Source organism: Ambystoma mexicanum, chromosome 2q, assembly GCF_040938575.1.
Source record: "Ambystoma mexicanum isolate Mex_15411 chromosome 2q, UKY_AmexF1_1, whole genome shotgun sequence".
NCBI lineage: Eukaryota > Metazoa > Chordata > Amphibia > Caudata > Ambystomatidae > Ambystoma > Ambystoma mexicanum.
In genome coordinates, this window is record NC_090924.1 from 1,007,400,159 (window position 1) to 1,007,418,599 (window position 18,441).

At 45.5% G+C, this 18,441-nt stretch overlaps 1 protein-coding gene across 5 annotated transcripts in view; it reads left to right on the forward strand.

Annotated features, from left to right (window-relative positions):
• Positions 1–18,441, forward strand: part of HYCC1 (hyccin PI4KA lipid kinase complex subunit 1) — a 711,655-nt gene that overhangs the window by 628,472 nt on the left and 64,742 nt on the right. For all 5 annotated transcript variants that reach the window (XM_069648331.1, XM_069648332.1, XM_069648333.1 and 2 more), the window contains one exon: positions 2,346–2,505. In XM_069648331.1, the coding sequence (XP_069504432.1) occupies positions 2,346–2,505 (160 nt within the window). The remainder of the gene's footprint in view (positions 1–2,345; positions 2,506–18,441) is intronic.

Here is an 18,441-nt window from a genome sequence, read left to right on the forward strand (position 1 = left end):
GGAAGCAAGATGACTCAGAGCAACACAGGTTTTGATCCCGGGTCCGGTAATAATCGCGTTACAAAAAGCCAATTATAAGTAGTCCTTACATCATACAGTAACAGCCTCTGTGTCTATATGTGAGCAGTAGTAGTTACTTATATAGGGCCTTTTCCTATCGTTATGGTCTCAATGCGCTTTAGTGGTGACGCCCTCTGGGACCGAAGTCCAGGTATGGGAAAATTCTCAAAAGGCTTAGGATGCGTGTTTGTATTTGGCCAAGATTAATGAAAAGTTGGATGGGCTGGCTGGGTTCCAGAAAGCAACCCACGTAGTCAGGCATGTGGGCGGGTGGGTGCTGAGGGGGTGGGGTGTGCAAGAGACTCATTATGTGCCCAGCTAGACCACATTTGTCTATTGGCACAATTTCTGATGGAGTCAGAAGAGTAATTTTTAATTTGTAAAGCGAGTAGTTCCATTGCAGATGTGATAAATTAGATAATGTGAAATTTAGATCAGATTTGTAAATAATAGCTAGACCTCTGCCCTTTTTAATCTGTCAGTGTTTCGATGAGCATTTATGGGCAGGGGGGGGGGCTCATGTCTGTCATAATACTGGATTTGTCATCAGGGATCATAAATATTTTTTTAACCACTAATCTGACTTTACAAAGAAATCAGCTTAGTTTCATAGCTCCTATGTATGGTGGATTTGAGAGGGTTCAGATGAGTTTATTAGCACAACGTTTATTTAGGCAATAGCTCTTGGTGAGGGGCATTGGATGAAAGAGGTTATCTGACTTCAGTCTGCAGATGGAATCATATTCCAGAGAATAGTTTGTAGAAAAGTTCTACATGATTAAATCAAGAGTCAACACCGGCGCACGGTACATTAAAGGGTGAGTGTTGTGATTTGGACTATGCACAGTTGGCCTTGCCTTAGGTGTGCCGTCGGCGTGCAGTAGTGCCATACAGGTTAAATAAATATTGTTTCAGTGCTAAAAATGGAAAGGGGGTTTGCCATACGGTCAAACTGATCCTCCGAGTTAAACACAGTTAATGTCAAAATATCTTTTACTGTCACCCAAAAGCTGGCGCAACCTTACCCTAATCGCAATGCATAAAGTGAAATAACAATGTAAAATTTTGTAATAACTTTGTGGGGAAAAAGTGGGAAAAAGCAGATCATGGCAGACAGGCAAGTGGCGAACAGGAAATGGCAGGCAGACTGGAAGGCAGGAGGACTGGCAGGAATAGAGGATGCAAAAGATGGCAGGGTGGCAGGGAATGAGCGGGGAAAATGTATGGGTGAAAAGTTAACACAAATGCAGGACAAGAACAGCAAGCAACTGGAGCAGAGCAAGGCAGAAAAAAAACATAGGAAAGACAACAGTAACATAGTTGACTGCTGGAGCGCAATAAGACATGCCTTGTAGCTGTGACCAGGGGTTTAAATAAGCCAGCGGCATGAAAGAGAGTCTCTCTTGTGTCTGGTTGGAAGATTTTGCCAACCAGCGCCATTGCCACCACAGAGCGCATGCGCAAAACCCAGGAGCTGGGCCACAGCGCATGCACACTACTGAGGACAGGGCGGCGCCCACCGTAGCGCCACCCCGAGGCCAGGATGGGGCAATCTTTGCCAAGGGGACCAACGCCAACGAGGATGTAGGTGCCATGAGAGGAGACGCCGGCAGGTAAGTGGGTGCGCTGTGTGTGGTTTGCAAGAGAGGCTAAGGGGTGCAGCGGCATGTGTCTGGCGTGGATGCGTGACAATATCCAACAGTGCTTGCTATTTGAGTACCAGTATTCTTCCAGCCAGCTGTAGTCTCCTCTAGTGTGTTGCACCCTGGTATTTGTTTTTGTCTCCTTACCCCTTGCGACTCAAGTAGGTACATTTCACTCTACTGGCACACAAGCATAAGCAAGTGTCCCACACTTCTTCCGGTCTACCCTTTGCCTCATCAGTTATTCAGGTGCAGTTTCTCTGTAGCTGCTCCCACTTTGTCCTCCAACTTCATCCTTGCCAGCTCCTTTCCACCTCAGGCCTGGATATCCCAGGCAGGGAAACAATTTGCCAACCTGCCCACAATGCTTGCCTTTGTCACTGTGAGACCACTATGGTGGTAACCGGCACAGTGCGAAAGACCTATATGTAGACATTAAGTTGGATAATACCACCTTTTATTGTTAAACTCCCCAAAACGTAAAGAATAATGTCTAACTAGTTTGTGATAACTTCTGCTGCTGGTGGCCAAACAACAATTACCTTTGTGATTTCAAAATTATGCATTATTGATATAGTGTTCTCCTGCTGAAAGCTCATTCTTAAGAACTGGAAGTTGAAGACATGTTTGTTCCTTTTTTAGGTTGCTAATGCGATCAAGGCATCATTGCCTCAAGGTGCCTTAAAATCGACTAAAGATGGCACAAGACGTATACAGGTTGAAATCACGCCTACGTCATCTAGGATATCAAGAAATGCTGTGACAAGCATGTCCATCCGGGGTCATCGATGGAAAAGGCATGGTAAGAAAGCTTTTCTTCAGACATATAAGCTAGATCCACAATGCATTCTCTCTAGGGCAGTTGCTCTGGCTTTTTTCCTGTAGGTTATTTAGATTTATCTGGGAAAATTACATTTTCAGGCCAGTTGTGCATGAAGAAAGTAGCAGGATTAGTTGTTTCAGTCCCACAAACCTGAGCAACCAGCTTAAATCTGAACAATTTGTGTCAGGTAAGCAGCAGCTCTTTTATTTAATGGCAATACTGGCATCAACCTGTATTTGTCTAAGTGGGTATAGATATTGTAGAAAGACAATTATATGATTTTCTAAAAATAGCTAAAAAGCTAGAATCATGGGTACTACACACATATGTTTGGTAGTATTCCATATAAAGCAGCAACATTACCAACATTGTGCACTCCTTAATATTTCAGTGTTGTATTTTATTCCTAATATGTGTAATTTATGTCCAGCTTCCTTCTTTAGTGTTGTTTTATTTAGTTGTTTAATCCTCCAATACTGAAAGTACATGCAGCTTCTGATGTCTTGCAGGCCACACCAGGGTAAGTAACTAAATTGTGTTATAATGAATAAACGGTTGGTCCAACTCGGGTGCAGGAGCTTTTGAGCTCTGAGTAAAACGATCGAGTGACCTCTGAGCTAACTAAATAAGCAAAGTAAGTGGGTGATGGCAGAACAACCTGAGTCACCAATGGGCAACCCTGGAATGTCATATGTTGCAGTGACCTGACAGTTGGAAATGGCAGAGCAAACTCAGATGGTGCAGCAACCCAGGAGTGGGGGACTGCGGAGCAACACACGAGTGGGAGATGGTGAAGCATTGAGGGTGTCGAATATGTCACAAACATCCTGAAGTAGAGGATGGCAGAATAACCCTTGAGTGGAAGATGGCAGAGCAACTGTGGAGTAAGATATGGGTCTAAAACTTGCTGCTCCATAATGTGGATTAAAAGAGAGGTTAACTATGTGTTGTATTAGTGGTGAACATTTTCAGCGATGGTTGGAAAAACTAAACAATTAGAGTAATGCAACCTTGGACTGTGATGAGTGGATGGAAGACTAGCCTCTGACTAAAATAGGAGTGGTGACCATAAGGGCCAGACTCCAAAACCTTTCCCACCAAAAAATGTAGCAACATTCGAGGCATGCAGTGGGGCACAATGGCCAGTCCCAATGGGACTTCAAGCACCAGTAACCCCAGTACAAATGGTGCTAGTCCCTTAATCATAATTAAACATGAGGGCAAGAAGTGCTTTCAAAAACAGCAAGCACCGCCCACAGTTTAGGGGTAATCTGTGCCCTAAAAAAGCCACATTGGGCTACTTCACCACTGCATGTTGTAAGGAATTCAAAGAAGGATGCTGACACAAGGGTGGCATTTTGGTTGGTAAAACCTTTTATTTATCAAAAAGAAGAAACTCTCACTCTCACTATCTTCTAAGAGGTGTTTCCTTGCCTCAAACTAATACTAAAGGATCTGTCAGAATGTCTGTTGAAATCAAACTCCACTGTCCGCTGTTGGGGACAATGTTCATTTTTGTGCTAAAATCCTCCCACCATATAGACCCCCAGCTCTTTTGTTGGACGTAGGGCTTTTTAATTTTAACCCTGGAGTGAGTGATACCTTTTTCTCACTCTCTCAGGGGTTTATACCTGATTTGGATTTTGTTTCCACTGTTTTTGAAGTTTGATAAACTCCATAGGCATCTGCATTTTTATGGTTATTCACATCACCTTCAGTGTAGTGTCACAGAGAAATCCTTTAGATTTCTCTTAAGGTTTAAATACCTTTTTTTGGGTGAACTACAGTTCCCAAGAATGGTAAAATGAAGTTGACCTTGCTTACCTTTTCTCTTTGTTGGTCCAGCACACACCTTCTTATGTGGAGTGCTGGGGGGTTACTTGGTTATCCTACATTTTTATGTTACCCTCATTACTTTAAATGGCTGGTGGCAGTGGTTTACCTTTTCCTACCATTGTGCTTTTCTACCGCAGGCTGAACCCTCAGCTGCAGTACAGCACCCATGGCTCCTGTTCTCTCTTTTCACCATTTTCTGTTTGTGAGCTCTTTCTTGGGTTTTACCCTGTGTGTTTAGACAGATATGAGCCCTTTGTTTGTTTTGCCTTTGGCGGGCTTCAGTCCTGAAGCCTGTCTCTGGCTCCACTGTTTCCTGAAGGTCAGGATGTGAGGCAGGATCCCGAAACTCTGCTGTCCTTTATCTCTAGGAATGCCTGAATGCAACTAGTCCTGATTGGCCGCCTGTGTGATTGACAGCCTAACATGTGCATGAATGGAAGAAACCTGCTTAAAAGGGGAGGGTTTTCGGACTACAGGCAGTCGACCACTGGGAGAAACACCCGATGAAGAAACCTTGAACGAAGCTTGCTTCAACCTCCTGTTCCTTTGAATTTCCCAGTGAAGCCCTGCTGCTGCTGTGCTGACCTCCTTTTTCACCTCGACAGAGAATCTCCAGATGGAACGACTGCTCCCCTTCGGTTAGTGGGACCAACTAACCCCGAGACAAACTCCACTGGACCAGTTTACGCAACTTGCTGTGCCTCTCCGTTGCTTCGGAAGCCCAATGCCAGGGGTCGAGTGTCCATAGTAGAGTGCAACGTCTGCCGTGGTAAAACATCCGGCTAGATGCTCCAGGAGCCTCCTAAGGATCCTTCAGAAGCAGGACCTCCAGATCCAGAGTCCCCTCACCAGAGTGCAGGACCGAGGGAGTGATCTTCATCAGTGCTGTTTGCTAATCGCTGAAACCGCAAAGGGCCGCTGAAACGAAAAGTCCGCGTAGCTGCCGATGACCTCCTGAGTACTGCCGCAGGAGCCCTCCAGATGGCCTCCCTCTTGTCCCCACAACTGAAGCTCAGGAACCAGGGTCTGCACCGCTGCAGCAAGACAGAACCCAGCTGGACCACTCTTCTTCTAACCAGAGGTACGGTTTAGGCTTGGGGTACTTACCTCACTGCCTGCAGCCACGCTTTTCTCACTTGGGAATTGCATTGGCTTACCTCCTCTTCGAGTTGATTTCAACTTCCTTCTCACAGGCTTTACAGTTTGTGACCCTACAGTGATTTTCTGAAACTCTCTAACTTTGTGCAAGACTTTTATCCAAGAAGTGCATCAGATCCATAGACTGTGTCCCAAATGACTTTGGCTGTCCTGGCTCCCTGAAAGCACTCTTCCATGATACTGTATGTCCCTCATAGTTGTAGCTTTTTGTATACTGGTACTGCTGGAAAGGCTAATGTAGACTTCATTGGAGGATTTAGTTGTCCTTACATGTCCTTGGTTGTCCTTACATTTGCTGAGAAATTGCTCTAATCTTTATACTTCTCCTAACCTTTCCTTTCTACAACTCAGAATCTATAAAGTATACTAGTGTGATAGATACATGCCATTACTGTCCTTGTGATCGAAGCCACCTCAGGGTGTAGGAATTGTTTTGATTCTGAAAAGTGATTTTAAAGTGTATTTGCATTGTTACGACAAATTGCCTTTTTAAAGAATGATTATTTAAAAACTGATTTTAAATAAATAAAGAACTATTTATAACTGAAACCTTGAGTGTAAGTGTTACTTGGCTACTTGTTTTTATGGATTTCATTTGTACAGCTCACATTTACCCCTCTTGGGATGGGCCTGGCTGCTCAGTCACACTACCAACTTGTGTAGTACAGACCTATACTAAAAGGTGGGTTACCTAATACCAAGCCAATAAGTATTGTGCATTCTCACACAGTGTGACTGCACCAATTCTTACCCAACATCCTGTGTCATAGCCTACTTCTATCCCTTACACTACAAATAAAGACCAAACCAACAGAACGCTCCTTCTCCAGGAGAATGACTCCCCTTCTCCTCGTATTTGGCTGGTATTCCCAGAAATATGTGTTGGCAAAAGGATTCCAGGGGGAATGGCTACCTTCCGCTGGCTTGTGGTTCCAACAAACCTTTCCACCAGTGAACTTTCAGACCCAGGAGAATGACTTCCTTCTCCTGGTATTGGTTCACACACTCCAATATAGTTCATACCAAAGCCAGGAGAAATGACCCCTTCCCCTAGCATCTATTGATCAATGGGCTTTTAGTCTCTTCACCAGGAGAATGACTCCCTTAGCCTGGTGTTTAAGTTATTTTCCATATCTCTCAAATTGATATTTCTTTCACCCCCTTCTTGTGGAATTAGCAAAGTCCCAAATCCTTCTCGGGCCTCAGTGGACTTTTCCCTGCCACTGCAACGCAGATGTGTTCCTCAGATGTTTAGTGTACTTATGTCGAGGTCACAGACCCTTCTGTGGTAGTCAGTGGGCATGTTGCTGCCACCGCGACGAGGAAGTTCGCCTCTGATTCTTGATTCAGTTGTGTTACGTTCCCAGTCCCTTGTCTGGTGGTCAGTGGGTTTATTGCTGCCACTGTGACAAGGAAGTTCTCCTTGGATGTTGGCGCCACCTCTCCCAATAGTTTACTACTGGGCAGGCAGAAAGCAGCTCAAGCCTCTCACTCCCACCCCTGTGTCCACTCCGGGTCTCTTGTTACCTTCTTGAGCACTTCGGTATGCCACCAGGGTTTCCTTGGACTGGGGGGCGTCTCTCAGGCTCTGCAGGCTTCTCTCCTGCGCTTACGCAGCTCGGTGCTCTACTGGACTGCTCAGCTCTCTTCCTGCTTCGTGTTCGGGTCTGCTCCAGCTAGACTCACGGAGAACTCCCTCAGCGATTCGCTGGCATCCCACGCTCTTTGGCTTCCCCGGTCAGTCGACAGGATTTGAAACTCCCGCTCTGGACCTGCTGCCTCTTCCGGCTGGGCTTGACCGAATCTTGTCCTTCTTTTCTTCTTATACATTGTTGCCAGGCCCACGCGGTGAATTGTCAAAGTCCTTCATTGTTCTTGATAGTTTGATCTGCATGCATCCTCAAGGTCACCGCATACCAGTAGAAGCACAGTCAGTAATCTTCATGTCTTCTATGCTCTTCTTCTTCATCCTGGTACTTTCTGTAACTAGTGTGACCAATTGAGGGTATTCATCCCTTCCTCTCAAGGGGGAGCCTCCCCCATTGAGGCTCGAAGTGTGAGCCCACTCCACAAGACCCTCCCTGGGCAAATGAGACCTCACTGGGAGAGACTCGCCCTTAGGGGACAAGGACTCCCGTTCCTGCGAGGAACTCCCTAGACCATCCCCCATACTAGCATAAATGGGACTATTGGATATGAAGAACGTTGTAAGATCCAGAGTCTTGGCTGAAGACCAGGAGAGACATGCATTTAACCAAGAGGAGTAGGCTGAAGCGGGAGAGCACGCAGAGGAGAGGCGAGGCGAGGCACTGAGAGAGATAGCACGTAAACAGGGGAACCCCTGACAGCCCGGTAGTGGCATGACCACGTAGACTTGGTTGTAGGCAGTTTGCCCGTCGAACAGTTACAAAACCATCTAGCCGAGGAGTCAACGTCGCAACAAGAGAGAGGACAGAGGCAGGACCTTCACAACAAGAAGTGCGAGAACCAGAGAGGTAGAGAATCCGAGCTAGCGCTGAACCCGAGCTAGCGCTGAGCCCAATAACATTCCCCTGCAGTATCAGAGGTAACGGGAAGAACGGGGGGACCGGGATGCTGCCAGGGCAGCGTTACAAGGCAAGAGAAACTTGTCTCTGTGGAATTGATAAGGTACTGAATATAAAGCCATTAAAGTGGAATTGTACTAATCTGATAAATAGAAAAATAAATAAGGTGAGAGGGGTACCATTAACCACTAGAAACAAATACGCTGGGAAGAGGGGAAAGTACCCTAGGCTTAAGAAGTCGACAGTGGAATAAACAGAAGTCTAAAATTATGAATGAGAAGTAAAACCCACTGAACCACATAAGAAGAAAGATAATCAAAGTGACCAAGCCAAGGAGAGGGGGGGGGAGGTCAAGGCACTAAAAAAACATACCCCCATCTAAGGAGGTCTGGAATACATGAGTCAGGAAGGCAGAGAAGCCTAGTTAAACATTTTTGAAAGAGTGATACAAAGGACTGTGGGAAAGAGTGTACCCAAAGGGGAGATAAAACCCATGTACATTGTAAAAGAGTTGAAAGATATTGTCCACAAGGTGGCAAATGACTGAAGCGATATCCTATTGAAGAGAACTTTGTACTACAGAAGAGACATTGCCATAAGAGACAATCCAGAGAGAGGGAAGGTTTTTCTAGGATAATTTATTAGTTAAAGTAGTGGTAGGGTCAGGTAGAACTAGTTTTGGACCATGAACAAATTCATTTAAGAATTACTGATGAGCACCTTTAGTTATTTATATAGACAAATACCTAACAAAGTTAGGCCTTATCTTTATTATTTTAACAAATACCAGTCGAAATGTCTTCCAAGTGTCTGCCTACTTCTTCTGACCCACCAAACTAGCCATTAATGAATTAACTACTGTATTTAGGAGACATTTATCTGTTGGTATCATGTTACTGTAGTTTTGAAAAATCGGCTTATGGTTTTCTGAATCCGTTGAACAGAACATCTCCCTGAGGTCCCCCCAAGACCACACCTTGGAAGAGATCCAACTGTAAAGTTCAGATCCCTTGACTCGGAGGAAGACATATCGCCGACCACACAGTCTGGCGATCCTAATGTAGATAGCATTTGGGAAAAACTGCCACTCACTACACTGACAAACCTGTTCATTTAGAAGACTGTCAGGAGCCAGAAAACCTGAGCCCCTCTGAGCCTAGAGGGAATTCGAGATTGGATTTCTGTACCCTTCTCCAGCAACCCGAGGCAGAGGATGGCTACTGGTAGTTGGGCAAAGAAAATAATAGTCTTCCTGCCCAGCTCCCAGAGGTGGGGTGTGGGTACGGTTCACCACCTGCAGGCGGAAAAACAGGCCCAGGCGGGGCCTGATATCACATCAGAAGAACTAAATTGCAGAGTCAAGCACGCTGTGCAGGAGCAGCAACGTGGTGTGTTCCCAGACCAAACCTTGATACAAGAGAGAAATTCACACCCAGGTCCAGATGGGGACGGGGACCTCAAGAAACAAGTGATAACATCTGTGAGGTATCCAATGGTATGATCACTTCTTTCCTGGTGATATGGAGGATAATATGGGGGAGACAACCTCCAGGAGGGGGTGATGGTATCAGCGGGTGAGACATTTATTTATTTTATTTGTACATGGTATCCCCCTTTCCCTTGCAGGATAAACCTCCCATTTATTATACTCTTAATGACCTATTGTAACTCCTCCCCTGCTCCCTCCATGGAGAGTAGTGAATCCCTTTTGCTACAACTTATAGACCATCTCTCAAACACGGACTTGCCTTGTAAATCTGCTTGAAAACATCCGTCATTACTTCACATACCAATCCTCCATGGCCGACTTGCCATTATGGACATTCATCCAACATTTTCATGCAAGTTGCTAAAAAGGGACTACTGTTCCCATAAAGACCTCAACACTGCAATGAGGAAGAGGAGTGGAGGAATGCAGAGCAAGAGAGGCCCCGAACACAGGCAGCACTCTAGGGACATTTAAATCAGGACCTCAAGAAACGCAGCACAACTGCTGCTTTGAGCAGGCTCAGGAGCTCAAAAGCAGAAGGCTGCGCAGAGAAGACAACACATGGCGGGAACGCCAGGAGCCAGTTTAGGACTCCTGGGTGTTCACTGGTGGTGGAAAGTAGCAGTTTACCTACCTGAGAGCCGTGTGAAGCAGACAAACCCAACTGGAGCACTTTGAGGACTTTGAAGTTTGCCAGTATGTGCTGTATATGCATATAAGAAACGCTAACAGAGAAGCATACAGCAGACCGAGTGCTTTGGCCAATAAGGCTAATATGGTGAACTATCAAGAGTGGAAGTGTGAGCAAAAGCACACAAGTGAAAAGCCCTGGCAGGAGTGTATACCAGGCAAGTGCATAGGGAAAGTCCCGGTAAGCAAGGACATAGACAGTATTTGTCTAAAGGACTAAGGAGCAAAACCAGACAGAATACTCTAGATATGCTGAGAAAACAACAAAGACCAAACAAAGTTGGGTATGATTTTGTTACTAATCAAAAGAACAGCCAAAGAACAAACAAATCCCGGGCAGGGGGGTGTACCAGGTACCTTGAGAACATAAAGATTAAAAGCCAAACTGGTTATGAACTACTTTAGGGTAAACTAAAGAAATGGAAGAGAAGTCTTGAGAAGGAAATATCAGGACTACCCAAACTAAGAACCGATCTCTAAAACAGAGCTTTCCAATCTTAAAAGCCTTTTGTTTGTCAACATCCAGAGAAGTAAAGACTTTGTGTAGGGAAATTCATGTATAAGAAAGCACACCGTTTTTAAGTTGACACCAATATCCAAATGGGTGGGAAAAAATAAGAAGAGAACCACCCTCAAAGCAAAGACAACTAAGGAGCTTCTGTATTGGAATAGAACTAGAGGAAAACCAATAACTTTTATTTGTAAAAAAAACGTGAAGAAGAATCCAGTGGAAGGTAAACATTGTCTGGAGAGACTTTTTGTTTGAGTTGCCTATTTCTTTACCTATTTGAGCACTGCAGGTCAAAGGCATTATCCTTTTCACCTTATAATTCTTTTATTTAGATTGTGAGGGTCAGAATAGTACTTTGGACAAGGGACGGTTTTGTTCTGGACATCCTCACACTGACAAATCCTTAGTTTTGATTTCAGGTAGGGAAACAACTCTAGTGCAGGGGCAGCAGGGCATTTTCCCTCCCCCTTTTTATTTATCATTAAAAGTCTTATGCTAAACCCACATTAAACCTGTGGCTAAGTTTCATTCCTGACTCCTCCCACATGCCACATTGGAAAAGGTCCACCCCGCGAGGCCACTACAAATCCTGAGAAAGGACAAAAGTGCCCAATATGAACAGAGGAGACAAGGGAGTAGCAGTACTGAATGCAGCTCAGAGAGCCTTTCTCCCTTGGAGTGTGCCAACTGTTCTGTCTAGGGACAAACATTTAGGATAGGTTTTGGACGTTTCCGTTGGGCCACCTTTAGACAAATAGAGCAGTTTCTAAGGACCCCTTAAGAATAGGGTATTATTTATGTGAGTCGGGGGGTGAGACAGGGACTGCTTAAGGAATAGGACCCTGGTACAAGGTACGTGTGAAAGACCCATAATCACTCATTTTGACTCATTTTGAGTGTCCTGGCCTTCACTATCTAATTGAGGATTTTGTGTTATCAGGATAGGTAGGCTTTTTCCCATCCCTATCCCATTTACTGCATTATAAATAAAGACACGCTGGTATTCAAACTCAGTCTTGTACTTCACTAATTGGCCTACCACAGAGTATGGTACAAGGCTGTACTCGGCTCCTAATTCCCAAATCACTCAAAAACAATTGCAGATTTCTTGATGTAAACTTGACACCATTTTCTTAAGTGTTTCCAGCACAACTCACAATTGAATAAATACTGAAGCACCTTATAACACCTTGCTATAAGGTATTGAGAAACTACCAATGCATGATTCCCATCCCAGGACAACAAATTCATTGGCCCTATAAAAACCATAGTAATTTTAGACCACTGTTTATCTGGCCAGTAGACCATCTGCAGTGGTACATGCACAATCTGTGATCATGCATTAACACCTCTGCCTCAAAGAACAATTCACCCTACAACTTGATGTATGCTTGTTCCTCTAATCACATGTACATTTCCTCTGGCCACAGTCAGACATGGCACAGAAATCACTCTGAGTCATAGAAATAGTTCAAAGGTGTTTGTTTTTATTTGTAGGAACTAGGGTTATACCTAGGGTTATACCTCTAACTCAACTCATTTTGACTGTACTCCCTAACCCATTTGTCTGCAAACTCTGGTTAATGCTGATAAATGTTGACCACTTCCGACTATATGCTGACTTCTGCTGCAGATGGTGAACTAAAACGCTGGCTGGAATTTGGGCAGTATCTTCCACTTACTCTGGTTGGCTCACAATCGCCTCTCCCTCTGGCTTCTTCCCACTCACTCCTCCCTCCTTCCTGATAACCCTTCCGTCTATCACTTATAATCATATCTCCAAGCTTTGATGTTATACTTCTCTTCTCACTCGACTTCCACTGTTCCTCCTCTCCACTACTGCTCCCCTCCTCCACATGATTAATCCCCTCCTCCAACTAATATTCTCTTCCTCCATGCAACTACTCTCCTCCTACTAATACTACTCCTCACCTCCTGCTCCTCATCTACTCTGCCCACTGCTGCTCTTTACCTACTACTACACTCCATCTCTCACTGCTCTTCTTCTTTTCCCACTGTCACACCACCCTTTCCTAAGGCCTAACATAACCTCCTCCAACACCTTACTTTCAATCAATTGCTTCTTCCATTCGTCATCTCCCTCTTTTTCCACACAGTAGTCGATCTCACTTGTGGAACTGTTAGTCAGGACAAATAGCCCTTACATTCTCTGTGCCAGTACATATTAAAGCGCATTCATTCAGCTTTGAGGCTATCCGAGTATGTCTAGCTGAGGTATTGTAAATCCTCTGACTCACAGCACCTTTAACATAGGCCTGTGATCAGTTCATATCCTGAATCCAGTGCCCCATACGTATATGAGAAAATAGTGTATCACTCACACACCAACGTTTTTGTTTTTTCAATCACTGAATGTTGACACTCATCCAAGTGTAAAGTGTGGAACGCAGAGGCTATAGTGTGTTCAATTCCTGCCAGCCTCTGAGCAAACAGCCCCTCAATGCATACAAACTTGCATCCAGACTCATCCCAAACTGCTCACCTTCACATCTGTGCTCTAAATGTGTACATTTTTTCTGAATGCTGAAAGGCAGAGGTTTCACATTGTGCCTCACTGCAGTCACTTCATATCTCATGTGATTCTGTGAGTGAAGCCTTTCAAACTAACCTATCAGAGAAGATGCAATGTTGTGTTGTTCCCAGGCACACCTCCAAACATAGGTCGATATTTTCTCATTCGTGCATTCGTGCATCTACACCTCGGGTTCCTACTTAAAAAATTATTTATATTGGTCACGTCCATCTTCTTCTCTCCTGAAATGAGAACACAGATGATACACAAGACAATGAAAAGGGGAGACGTACAAGATGTACTTTTTACACACAGAGAGAAAAAGAGAGAGACACACTCCTGAAAAGAAAAAGATATGGAACTAGCAGCTGACCTTCGGCCCACCAATGGAGTGTGCCACGGCACACGTATCGCACCTGGATGGGGCACAGGTATTGCTACTCCTCTTTTTTAAGATAATTGGTATGGCAACAAACTATCTGGAGATGCCTTACGGATGTCGGAGAGGTGGACCTAATAGCGCAAGCCCCTTACTTTCATCGCGAGGGAAGTGCAAAACACCACCTCGTAGGGCCCGAGGGTTGTTCCATCTGTGCATGAAATTACGAACGTATATGAAATCACCAGGCAGCAGCGGTTGTGTGGTCATGCGCTCAGGATCTGTTGCCGTCTTAGTTGCTACGTCCGGTGTCTATCGTCTCAAATCCTGGGAGGTGCAATTTCTCAGACGACGCACTTAATTGCCCTAGTTAGTGTGGTCAAATAATCTTTGAACTCCTTGCCTAGCACCACTGCTGCCCTATGTGAGTCTGAAGCTCTTCTTACTGGGGTTATGGGGTGTGCATACGCCGACCAGTCACCACTTCGTGAGGTGACAGATGGTGGTCTTTGCTGGGATGTGTATGTATACCTAAGAAGGCCAGTTCTTCTTCAATGTGGTACACAGTTTGGATAATTTGCTTTTGAGGAGCCCGTTTAGTCTTTCCACAATGCTGTTGACCTGTCGGTGGTAAATTGAACACATCCAGTGCTTGATGCCAAGTAGTACTGTGGCGTGCTGAAACAATGCATGGAGAAAATGTGTGCCATTGTCTGACCTTAAGACCTCGCACGCACCCCATCGAGGGAAAACCTTGTGTACGAAAAATTTTGCAGCACACTTGCCATCCGGGTGTGCACACGGCCCTGCTTCCACCCATCTTGAAAAAGGGCAAATCACTACCATGAGGCACCTCGGGCCATTACAACACTCACCCATGTCAGCGTAATCTCTGTTTAGTTCACGGAACGGGCCACTAGGGTGGGGCAAGGTGCCCCGTAACATCCGTAGTTTCATCCCTATACTATAACTTTGACATGTGGTGCAATGTATTACCATTTTTGTGATACTCTCCTGAATATTTGATATAAACCAATCTTCCTGTATATCTACTGCTATGTGCTGCTTTGAACTGTGGGATGGATAATGTAACTGTTCAAAAGCTACTGCGAGGAGCTCCCGGGGCATTACCGTCTTCCCAGAGCTCTCTTGCCTCCATAACAGATCTGTCAGGGTTTGCTTGCAACCTCTCCGTAACCACAACTTTCTCCCTTTCAGGTGCCCTTGCTTGTAACTCAATAATCTGGGAGATGGGCAGTGCTGTGTTGTAAGGAGCTGAATGTTTGCTTGCTGGTGGGGCAGTCGCAACATACTCAGTAGGCATTTTGTTTGGCAGATATGTCACCATTTTGGCTGCCACGTCAGCGGCTGCGTTCCCCAACAAAATTGTGTCTGTCCCATTAATGTGGGCAGTGCACTTAACGAATGCCACAATAGATGGCTGGGATAATGCTAGCATTTCTAGCAGCGCCGCATGCTGCACTGGAGATCCATCCGCCCTCCGAAACCCCCTCCTCTTCCAGCAGGATAAACCGGCGTGCACAGTTGTTGTGACGTATGCGGAGTCTGAATATGTTGTGACATGGCACCCTTTAGATGCTCTCAATGCTTTGAGTGCTATTTCTGCTGTCTGTACAGAATAGTGCATGGGCGATCTTTTCAAGACCACTGTCTCATACTCCCCTTTCTCAAGTCGTACCACTGCTGCCCCAGTACGTCTATGCCCATCGTCGGTGTCAGTACTGCGGTCCTGAGCTGGCCATCTGAATGTGCGAATAAGTACAATTCCTCCATGTAGTCTGGCGTGGCCAGTACGGGTGCCGAACTAGTGACCTCTTTTAAATCGTCAAACTGTGTTTGATCATGTCTGCCATTGACTGTAACTTAAGGTCCTTTTTTTTGTGCTTCCCTAAGTGGCCTTGTGTATGCTGCGTAATCTAAGATCCTAGTCCTGCAATAATTGCACAGCCCCAAAAAGTTCTGCATTTCTTTAACGGAGGTGGGTCTGGGGGTGGCGTGCACTGACGCTGCCCTATCTGGTAATATACCTATACCATTCACTGATTTGAACTGCCCTTGATAGAGCACCTCCTGTTGGCAATATTGTAACTTGGCCTTATCAACCTTGTGCCCCTTGTAGGCCAGTAATTGTAAGAGCATAATGGAATCCTTGCAGCAGTGTTGCTCACTGTTGCTTCACACTAACAAATCGTCCACGTACTGGATAATCGTACTTGGAACCTGAATGTTCCCTAAATCAGCATGCAATATACTGTTAAAATGCTCTGGCTCTCACAGGACCCCTGAGGTAACCTAGTATGTTTGAACAGCATCTGGCCCTGTGTAAATGGTGTGAGGTACCTCAACTCAGGATGGAGTGGAATCGAGAAGAATGGATTTTTCAAGTCCACTACAGTGAAGTATGTGGCCTCTTTGGGGAAGCTGCATAAAATTGTCACAGGATTTGGGACGACTGGAATTTCTTTCTGTACCAGGTCATTGAGGGGGCGCAAGTCCTGGATCATTCTCCAATTGCCCACTGTTGATTTCTTGACGGGGTATATTGCCATGTTACACATGAACGCTGATGGCACAATGATCCCCTGTTCTAGAAAGGCCTGTATCATCTTTCTAATACCCGCCTCTGCCTCCCTTGATAATGGATATTGTTTTACCATGGGCAGCACCGCGCCTGGCTTCAGTGTTATATGCACAGGGGTCACATCTTTCAGTAGTCCTACATTGGGTGGATTTGTAGTCCACAACTGTGAAGGTATGTGTTGTAAAGTCTTAGTCAAGCAATAGAGGTGGGGTTAGTACTGCTATCAGGGGGCACTGCACTCTTCAGTACTGTATCATGTCACAGGGGATACAAATCTCTAATATTATTTCCACATCTTTGTCATTATTCTCAAACAACTAGTCATCCATCACTTCCTTTAACTGTACTGTTGGATCTATTCAGAGCACTATGCGCCACTCACACCTGTCCCTGTCAATTCCTAATATGACAAGCCTCTTGTCAGGGACGAACAATGTCTGTAAATCCAGTGACAATTACGTTCCCGCCACCATCGTAGGTGACACAGCAGGATGAAAGATAAAATCGGTGGGCACTCGCCAACACTGTTTAGCAATCTGAGGCACCACCTCAACAAGCACAGTAATACCATAAATGAACATGTCAGGGTCCACAGGAGTCCCGCGGACCAACACCTCCCTTGCCATTGTGTTTATTATCAACATCACTCTTATAGCGCACATCCCAGGCGTGGAGAAAACTATACTGCGATCTGTAATTTATCATGTTTAATCTGCTGAGCAGGTTCCTGCCCAAATTAACAGGGAAAATCGGAATGTAGTAACGGTGCAGCACTACCTTCCCTCCCACCTTCATGTCCAGCTCCTCAGAGTATGGAACCTTGGAAATAGCCCCAGAGAATACCTGCGCGTCAAGATATTTTCCTTATAAGAGGTAACATTTTGCTACATAATACATCATTTAGTTGCACCTGAGTCCACCATAAATATGAACTGTTTGTTTCCCATCTCTGCCCCCACCAAAGGTTCCTCTTCAGGGTGGAAGGTTCTTGACAAGACCGGACACACAAGTGCTCTCTGTGGGCTGTCCTAATCATAGGTGTTCGTTCAAGGGAGTGAGAAATGGTTATCCCCATCACTGCTGCTCCTCCAAAGGTGTTGCCCCTGCGGATACCCTTGGTTCTGATATCCTTGACCCTGTTGTGAATACCCTAGTCCTTGGGGCTGTTGGCCCTGCTGCTGTGACCCGTAATTATGCCCCATTGCAGGCCTGCTCCTGCATTCCCTTGCAAAATGCCTCCACCTTAAACAATACCAACATTGTGATGGTCCAAACCCACCCTCTCTTGCTCCTCAGAATCCCCCTCTTTCCCGTTGCGGTCCTCCATGTTGCCACTGTGGGCCGGGATATTGGTGCCCCCCAACCCACTGTCCTGGACCTCCTTCAGCCCAGAGCGCAGCTATAGTGGTGCTCACAACCTGTTGGGTGCTCTCTATCCCTTCCACCTGTACGGGTGGCGAAACAGGTACCTGAGCAACACCCTTTACCACGTTCTTGCTACCAACTTCGCTTCCTCTGCCTGATGCCTTTTGCGCTGTTTCCCTATCCCGCTCCTTGATCCTTTTGCAATGATGCACTATTATACTCTGTATCTCTGGCCACCCCTTTGCTTCAGTACCTACAATCTTGTCTAACGCTTTCTGCACTTCCTTTGGCAAGCCTCTCTTTACAATAAAATAGAAGAATGATATTGAACGATCCCATGGTCCTCCCGTTTCAGATCTCCACATCTTTTGTAATTTGAGAATGAATTTAGCTGGATTCTCATCTCATCATCGCTCATTGTACACTGCATCAGTGACTGTAAATCGGGGATTTCCGGGAAAGCCCTCCATGCAGCATCCCACACTTGTGCTCCAATTCTATTAAAAGATGCTCCATCATGTTCATCATCCCCTGGGGTTATTCCCGGATACCCAGCTTTAACCCACACGTCCCAGCATGGTTCCCGATTATAGCAACCATCAAGCTCTTGATATCCCCTATTGCCTGTTTAAAACTCATATGTCCACTTGCTCGCCCCCACTGTGAGCTATGGGAGGGCTTTAATGACATTATTCTTATTTATCTGAGGCCAGGACACCTACTGTGTTCTCCCCCCCCCCCTTTAGGTATCGGGGCATCTGCATCTGTACCCCACTTCCTATACCCTCCTTCACACTTCCCCTTTT